Source organism: Phyllobates terribilis, unplaced genomic scaffold (assembly GCF_046119375.1).
Source record: "Phyllobates terribilis strain yellow unplaced genomic scaffold, ASM4611937v1 Scaffold_1__5_contigs__length_1240528914, whole genome shotgun sequence".
Taxonomy (NCBI): domain Eukaryota; kingdom Metazoa; phylum Chordata; class Amphibia; order Anura; family Dendrobatidae; genus Phyllobates; species Phyllobates terribilis.
This window is the reverse complement of record NW_027362761.1, coordinates 1,226,614,278-1,226,623,133: the sequence shown is the minus strand read 5'-3', so window position 1 is coordinate 1,226,623,133 and position 8,856 is coordinate 1,226,614,278. Positions and strand designations below refer to the sequence as shown.

At 55.2% G+C, this 8,856-nt stretch overlaps 1 protein-coding gene across 1 annotated transcript; it reads right to left on the bottom strand.

Annotated features, from left to right (window-relative positions):
• Positions 1 to 4,437: 4,437 nt before the first annotated feature.
• Positions 4,438 to 8,136, bottom strand: AP5S1 (adaptor related protein complex 5 subunit sigma 1). Its single transcript, XM_073657877.1, has 3 exons — positions 7,859 to 8,136; positions 5,567 to 5,750; positions 4,438 to 5,480 (listed from the first exon to the last, which is right to left on the bottom strand). The coding sequence occupies exons 2-3, from the start codon at positions 5,740 to 5,742 to the stop codon at positions 5,069 to 5,071; spliced, it is 588 nt and encodes a 195-aa protein (XP_073513978.1). The 5' UTR covers positions 5,743 to 5,750; positions 7,859 to 8,136; the 3' UTR covers positions 4,438 to 5,068.
• Between the last annotated feature and the right edge of the window lie 720 nt (positions 8,137 to 8,856).

Here is an 8,856-nt window from a genome sequence, read left to right as displayed (position 1 = left end):
ATAAAATCTAATAGTTCTGTTTCTTTTGTTCTGTAATCGTTCCCTCCCCTGAAGCCATATACGCTACCAAAACGCAGGTGTCCTACCTGGCCTGTATTATATTTCAAACTGGCCGGTGGTGGCAGCGAATAGTAATAATTGGGCTATTGTGAAGCTGGCAGTAACCGTACGAGGGCGTATACACATATTCCATTCGTTGAAATCCAGAGGTGTGACGCCATACGCTTTCTGCTCGCTTGCCGATAGCTACATAGCTACGTAGTGAGTAATCGGGATCGTGTGCTCGTGAATTCCTGCTCAATCCTGTGAGTTCTTGACAAATTGGCGGCAGCGGTGGAATATTGTGTGATCTTCCCGGTGGCGTCCCTGACACTTTGCAATAAAAAACTCAGTAGAGGGGAAAAAGTGCAATAATTTGACTACAACATGCATGAACCTTCATATGCGCGCACAACATGCGTTACGTTGGGAATCTCACTAAGCTAAAATGCAGACCAGTGGACATCAACAACCATCAGCTGCCCCATCAACCACATCCGCTGCTTATTTTTTCCTCTGTTACAGTGCAAAGTATTGGCACGCAGATCTCCCACCACAAAACTTCTGGTACTATACCCGCTTCAGTCAGGCTGAGTGAGAGCCCGTCAGCTGTAACGAAAGCGGACATGCCTGCTGTGTTTGTTTCACCGAGCACACCACATGTTTCTCAATCCACTGTAACATCTGCACCTCACTCACGGTCCAGCAGTTTGTCCGCTTCACCGTACTCCGCCCTCTCTCAGCACCACAGCCAGCCCTCGATCCCGCAGTTGTGGTCACGTAAAAGATTGTTTCATCCTACGCATGACAAAGCTAAGAGGTTGAACTCCACCATCTCCAATCTGTTGGCCACGGAAATGCTGCCTTTCCGCCTGGTAGGTACAGAATGTTTACGAAAGCTGATGGCCATCGCAGTCCCCCAGTACCAGTTGCCCAGTCGCCATTACTTCTCTAAGAAAACTGTGCATGCGCTACACCAGCATGTCGCAGACAACATCACCCGTTCCTTGTCTAAATCTGTCTGCCAGGGTGCATTTCAGCACAGACACCTGGGCGAGTAAGCATGGCCAAGGGTGTTACATCTCGCTGACTGGGCACTGGGTGACTCTGGTGGCTGTGGGGAAGGGGCTGCTCCACAAATCTTGGAATCCGAAAGGCTTGCAGAAGAAACCTCTGCATTTCCCACTTCCTCCGCTGCTTCTGCGTCCTCTATCTCCTCTAGGGCCTCCACCTGCTCACTCAACCTCTGCCTTAACGAGACGCGCGTTCCAACACTGCAGAGCGAATCCACACAACCTCCATACTGCCTTGTCAGGGCTCACCGCAATCAGGCAGTGTTCAAATGAATATGCCTTGGAGATCACAGTCATACGGGTGAAGATTTGTGGGCAGCTCTCCAGGCTCAGTTTGAGCAATGGCTGTCTCCGCTGAACCTAGAGCCAGGGAAGGCCATGTGCGATAACTGTGCGAACCTGTTAGCGGCCCTAGGCCGAGGCAAGCTCACACACACGTGCCTTGCATGTCTCACGTCCCCAACCTGGTGGTACAGTGATTTCTCCGCCACTATCCCGGCCTGGATGAGCTGCTTCAGAAAGTACGGAAGCTGTGTGCTCACTTCTGCCGTTCGCACCCCTCATGTCATCGACTCGCATCGATACAGAGGTCTTTGTCAGTGCCAGTTAACAGGTTGATCTGCGATGTGCCGATGCGGTGGAATTCCACTCTGCCCATGTTGCAGCGACTGTGGCAGCAGCAGCGAGCCCCGACGCAATGTCATGTCAAGGTTTTTATTTTTACCGCGGGCACGCCAGCTTAGCTGAGGAGACTACTGCTCCCCCCCAGCCGCGCCGCTCTTGCTGTTAGCAGTGGTCGGATGAGAGGAGTAGTAGTGCTCTCCCGATCTGGGTACCAACCGCAACGCGTTTCTGCCGCGAATTCGCGCCTATGGGCTTTAATTGAAACGCAGCAAATCCGCAGGTATAGATATTATACCCGTGGATTTGCTGCGGTTCAATTATAGTCAGTGGGAGCGAATTTAAGGCGTAAACGCCTGAATAATGGCTATGCTGCGGTTTTTTCCGCAATGGTAATCCTGAGCAGAAATTTACGCATCATGTGCACAGCACATCAGGATTACCATTGCAATAGCTGGCAGAGCGATTTTGATGCGTATTCGTGCGGGGGAAACGCATCAAAAACACTATGTGTGCACTTTTAACCTAACTCCTGCTATCATCACTGAATATCTGCAGCTGGATTAGTCCTCAGAAGGACTGTTCGTTCAGATGGATGCAGATATACACTACCGTTCAAAAGTTTGGGGTCACCCAGATAATTGTGTTTTCCAAGAAAACTCATACTTTTATTTATCAAATGAGTTGCAAAATGAATAGAAAATATCGTCCAGACATTGAGAAGGTTAGAAATAATGATTTTTATTTGAAAGAATAATTTTTTCCTTCAGACTTTGCTTTGGTCACAGAATGCTCCTTTGCAGCAGTTCCAGCATTGCAGACCTTTTTCTAGATGTTATTTTGCTGAGGTCATCTTGAGACATTTCCCCCCATGCTTCCTGAAGCCCCTCCAGAAGTTGGATTGGCTTGATGGGCACTTTTTGCGTTGTACCATACGGTCAAGCTGCTCCCACAACAGCTCAATGGGGTTGAGATCTGGTGACTGCGCTGGCCGCTCCATTACAGATAGAATACCAGCTGCCGGCTTCTTCCCTATAGTTCATGTATAATTTGGAGGTGTGCTTTGGGTCATTGTCCTGTTGTAGGATGAAATTGGCTCCAATCAAGCGCTGTCCACAGGGTATGGCATGGCGTTGCAAAATGGAGTGATAGCCTTCCTTATTCAAAATCCCATTTACCTTATACAAATCTCCCACTTTACCAGCACCAAAGTAACCCCAGACCATCACATTACCTCCACCATGCTTGACAGATGGCGTCAGGCACTCTTCCAGCATCTTTTCAGTTGTTCTGCGTCTCACAAATGTCCTTCTGTGTGATCCAAACACCTCAAACTTTGATTTGTCTGTTCATAAAACTTTTTTACAGTCTTCCTCTGTCCAATGTCTGTGTTCTTTTGCCCATATTAATCTTTTCCTTTTATTAGCCAGTCTCAGATATGGCTTTTTCTTTGTCCTGAAGGCCAGCATCCCGGAGTCGCCTCTTCACTGTAGACGTTGACACTGGTGTTTTGCGTGTACTATTTAATGAAGCTGCCAGTTGAGGAGCTGTGAGGCGTCGATTTCTCACACTAGAGACTCTAATGTACTTGTCTTGTTGCTCAGTTGTGCAGCGGGGCCTCCCACTTCTCTTTCTACTCTGGTTAGAGCCTGTTTGTACTCTCCTCTGAAGGGAGTAGTACACACCGTTGTAGGAAATCTTCAGTTTCTTGGCAATCTCTCGCATGGAATAGCCTTCATTTCTAAGAACAAGAATAGACTGTCGAGTTTCACATGAAAGTTCTCTTTTTCTGGCCATTTTGAGTTTCATAGAACAAACGTAATGCTCCAGATTCTCAACTAGCTCAAAGGAAGGTCAATTTTATAGCTTCTCAAATCAGCCAAACCGTTTTCCGCTGGGCTAACATGCTTGTGCAAGGGTTTTCTAAACATCCATTAGCCTTCTTACACAGTTAGCAAACACAATGTACCATTAAACACTGGAGTGGTGGTTGTTGGGAATGGGCCTCTATACACCTATATAGATACTGCAATAAAAACAAGACGTTTGCAGCTAGAATAGTCATTTACCACCTTAACAATGTATAGAGTGGATTTCTAATTCATTTAATGTTAGCTTCATTGAAAAAAATGTGCTTTTCTTTCAAAAATAATGAAATTTCGAAATGACCCAAAACTTTTGAACGGTAGTGTGTATATATGTGTTGTGGTATACCTACACTAACTAGAAACAAGCAAATCTCTCCCTACACTGTCTGATTCCGGAGTGACTGTGACGAGCATGACGGCGCCAGGTCTGATATAGTCCTGATGACGCTGTGCGGCCAGCCAATCACTGTAATGCCCACAACCAACATGGCTACGGCATTACAGTGAGTAGCAGGCAATCCCTGCATATCCATTGGCTCTGTAAAGCGCGCCAAACATGCAGGGAGGGGACCCGAGCTCCCGCCGAGAAACCCCGGAAATACTTGCCGCTCGCTCATCATTAGTCATGACACTGTCACCGCAGCTCTGGGTGTGTTTGGAGGATATGTTAGGAACTTGTCGGGCCCCACAACCATCCTTGTGACCACACCAAATACTCAGTAATTCAAGCCCACAATAATTACAGATCTTCCGCAAAAGTAAGTGTCCCCCCGCGTGGCCTAGTAATATATGAAAATCTTTTCACTTCTAGTTTCCAGTCACTGACAACAAGCAGAGATCTTGAAAAAACTGTTTATTTACACAGGACTGGTGGTAAAGATGACAGGACAGGGGTCGCTGTTCCTCAGGCGGCCGTCGCCCCGTATGGCAGGACAGGGGTCGCTGTTCCTCAAGCGGCCTTCGCCCCGTATGACAGGACAGGGGTCGCTGTTCCTCAGGCGGCCGTCGCCCCGTATGACAGGACAGGGGTCGCTGTTCCTCAAGCGGCCTTCGCCCCGTATGACAGGACAGGGGTCGCTGTTCCTCAGGCGGCCGTCGCCCCGTATGGCAGGACAGGGGTCGCTGTTCCTCAGGCGGCCGTCGCCCCGTATGGCAGGACAGGGGTCGCTGTTCCTCAGGCGGCCGTCGCCCCGTATGGCAGGATAGGGGCCGCTGTTCGTCAGGCGGCCATTACCCTGTACGACAGGATAGGGGCTGCTGTTCGTCAGGCGGCCATTACCCTGTATGACAGGATAGGGGCCGCTGTTCGTCAGGCAGCCGTCGCCCCGCATGACAGGGCAGGGGGCGCTGTTCCCCAGGCGGCCGTCGCCCCGTATGACAGGACAGGAGGCGCTGTTCCTCAGGCAGCCAGGGCGCCGTTCCTCAGGCGGTCATTATCCTGTATGACAGGGCAGAGGGCGCCGTTCCTTAGGCGGTCATGCACCCGCTCAGCTCCTTCTCTAGCGCCTGCACAGCCGCGTGACTGAGGAACAGCAGCACCCCCTGCGGGATGAAGGTGTCCAGGATCAGCTCCATCTTGTCAGCGCGGAGGACGGTGTGACTGCTGTGGGTGATGAGGCGCAGCGTCTCCAGCAGATACTTAACCATCATCCGCAGCGTCATCTCCGCCAGCGTCAGGTTCTCCTGGGGGTCACAGATCAGAGCGAACCCGAAGAGGTGAACTCCAACCCAGAGCACAATCATCTCCTGGGGAAAGGGCACCCCCGCTGGTAACCCCAGCACCCCGACATCCTCCTCATGGAGAACGACCATCTCCTCCGAATCAGCAGCCGGACGAGCGGAGACCTGACGTCTCAGAACACACAGTGACTCCACCTGCCTGAGGAAGAGACGGCAGCAATGCATCATGGGAGATCTGCACATCATGAGGGGGGGGGGGGGGATCATGAAGTGGGGGGACATTACCGGGCCACAGCCGCCATCTGCTCCTTCCTCCTCACATTCTCCTTCTCCAGGAATTCTTCATCCGTCCGCTGCTGATCATCTAGGACTGCGCAGGTGAAAAGCCGCTGATACAGGACCCTGCAGGGCGGACCCCCAGGAGCGGAGCCCACCGTATGGATGAGGAAACCGTAGACCATGGCGCAGTCTGCAATATATCATGCATCAGTCTGAGATTATCGGGTCCGCTGCACCCCACCAAGAACCAGAAGCCCCCCCCAAGAACCAGGGTCCGGACACCCCACCAAGAACCAGAAGCCCCCCACCAAGAACCAGAAGCCCGCCACCAAGAGCCAGAGTGAGGACACCGCACCCCACCAAGAACCAGGGTCCGGACACCGCACCCCACCACGATCCAGAAGACTCCCACCAAGAATCAGGGTCCGGACACCGCACCCCACCAAGAACCAGAGTCCAGACACCGCACCCCACCAAGAACCAGGGTCCGGACACTGCACCCCACCAAGAACCAAGGTCCGGACACCGCACCCCACCAAGAACCAGAAGCCCCCCACCAAGAACCAGGGTCCGGACACCGCACCCCACCAAGAACCAGAAGCCCCCCCACCAAGAGCCAGGGTCCGGACACCGCACCCCACCAAGAACCAGAAGCCCCCCCACCAAGAGCCAGGGTCCGGACACCGCACCCCACCAAGAACCAGAAGCCCCCCCACCAAGAGCCAGGGTCCGGACACCGCACCCCACCAAGAACCAGGGTCCGGACACCGCACCCCACCAAGAACCAGATGCCCCCCACCAAGAACCAGGGTCCGGAGACCGCACCCCACCAAGAACCAGAAGCCCCCCACCCAGAACCAGGGTCCGGACACCGCACCCCACCAAGAACCAGAAGCCCCCCACCCAGAACCAGGGTCCGGACACCGCACCCCACCAAGAACCAGAAGCCCCTCACCAAGAACCAGGGTCCAGACACTGCACCCCACCAAGAACCAGAAGCCCCCCACCAAGAACCAGGGTCCGGACACCGCACCCCACCAAGAACCAGGGTCCGGACACCGCACCCCACCAAGAACCAGAAGTCCCCCACCAAGAACCAGGGTCCGGACACCGCACCCCACCAAGAACCAGAAGCCCCTCACCAAGAACCAGGGTCCAGACACCGCACCCCACCAAGAACCAGAAGCCCCCCACCGAGAACCAGGGTCCAGACACTGCACCCCACCAAGAACCAGAAGCCCCCCACCAAGAACCAGGGTCCAGACACCGCACCCCACCAAGAACCAGAAGCCCCCCACCAAGAACCAGGGTCCAGACACCGCACCCCACCAAGAACCAGAAGCCCCCCACCAAGAACCAGGGTCCAGACACCGCACCCCACCAAGAACCAGAAGCCCCTCACCAAGAACCAGGGTCCAGACACTGCACCCCACCAAGAACCAGAAGCCCCTCACCAAGAACCAGGGTCCAGACACCGCACCCCACCAAGAACCAGAAGCCCCCCACCAAGAACCAGGGTCCAGACACCGCACCCCACCAAGAACCAGGGTCCAGACACCGCACCCCACCAAGAACCAGAAGCCCCCCACCAAGAACCAGGGTCCAGACACCGCACCCCACCAAGAACCAGAAGCCCCCCACCAAGAACCAGGGTCCAGACACCGCACCCCACCAAGAACCAGAAGCCCCTCACCAAGAACCAGGGTCCAGACACCGCACCCCACCAAGAAACAGAAGCCCCCCACCAAGAACCAGGGTCCGGACACCGCACCCCACCAAGAACCAGGGTCCGGACACCGCACCCCACCAAGAACCAGAAGCCCCCCACCAAGAACCAGGGTCCGGACACCGCACCCCACCAAGAACCAGAAGCCCCCCACCAAGAACCAGGGTCCAGACACTGCACCCCACCAAGAACCAGGGTCCGGACACCGCACCCCACCAAGAACCAGGGTCCGGACACCGCACCCCACCAAGAACCAGAAGCCCCCCACCAAGAACCAGGGTCCGGACACCGCACCCCACCAAGAACCAGAAGCCCCCCACCAAGAACCAGGGTCCGGACACTGCACCCCACCAAGAACCAGGGTCCGGACACCGCACCCCACCAAGAACCAGAAGCCCCCCACCAAGAACCAGGGTCCGGACACTGCACCCCACCAAGAACCAGAAGCCCCCCACCAAGAACCAGGGTCCAGAAGCCCCCCCAGGAACAGCTGAGACCGACAGGCTCAGGACACCGCACCATGAAGCCCCCGAGTGCGGAGATTTATACACAGGACGTGAAGCAATAATTACAGGTAGAGATGAGGCCCCGGGTGCAGCAGCGCGGGTGACGTCACAGGCTGCGGTATATAGCGGTGTGTATGGTGTATACACGCTCCGGTCGCGCTCCGCGTTGCACACTGACTCCGGCTCAGGCAGAGGCGGCCATAAAAGCGGAGTCCTGGTCACATGATCGTGTCCACGGAAACTGGTACTGGACGTCACATGATAGGGCGGAGCCTAACACCTTATAAGGCGGGGCCAACGGGCGGCAGTTATAGTTACAGCAGCGGCAGTTGTGTGAAGTAGCTGCTCATCTGGTCGCCATGATGGCTCCTCACTACAGGCAGGACGATGCAGACCGGCAGTGATGCGTTACCGGTACCGCCTGGTGACCGCGGCCTCCTCTCCTGCCCCAGGGCGGAGTGTGGACTGTGCAGACTATAGAGGGGTAATCCCGCCTCACACCGGAGGGGGCAGTGTGCACAGTCAGGCTGATGGCAGCAGAACCATAAAGCGCACGAGACTCCAGTCTGACTATGGAATCTGTGCTCATTCCCTCTTCTTCCTGTGGTGGCGCTGTTCTGCTTCTCCGCTGCACCCGGAGCGGCTTCTGATGAGCCGGAGACAAGTCCTGGAATTGATCTTTTTCTATAAGTTCTCCCAGCCCTCGGGTGTGTTGGCGCGCGGGCCGGGTGTAAGGGCGGTGTTGGGGGCGGTGGCACGTAGGGGCGGTGTTGGCGCGCGGCCGGGTGTAAGGGCGGTGTTGGAGCGCGGTGGCACGTAGGGGCGGTGTTGGAGCGCGGTGGCACGTAGGGGCGGTGTTGGTGCACGGTGGCACGTAGGGGCGGTGTTGGAGCGCGACCGGGTGTAAGGGCGGTGTTGGTGCACGGTGGCATGTAGGGGCGGTGTTGGAGCGCGGCCGGGTGTAAGGGCGGTGTTGGTGCACGGTGGCATGTAGGGGCGGTGTTGGAGCGCGGTGGCATGTAGAGGCGGTGTTGGAGTGTGGTGGCACGTGGGGATGGTGTTGG

What these genes read in the sequence shown, in the direction of transcription:
- AP5S1 (XM_073657877.1), bottom strand. Translation starts at nt 5,742, where the DNA reads ATGGTCTACGGTTTCCTCATCCATACGGTGGGCTCCGCTCCTGGGGGT. An exon ending in CAGATGGCGGCTGTGGCCCG is followed by an intron (nt 5,481 to 5,566) that starts GTAATGTCCCCC and finishes TCTCTTCCTCAG; the next exon opens with GCAGGTGGAGTCACTGTGTG.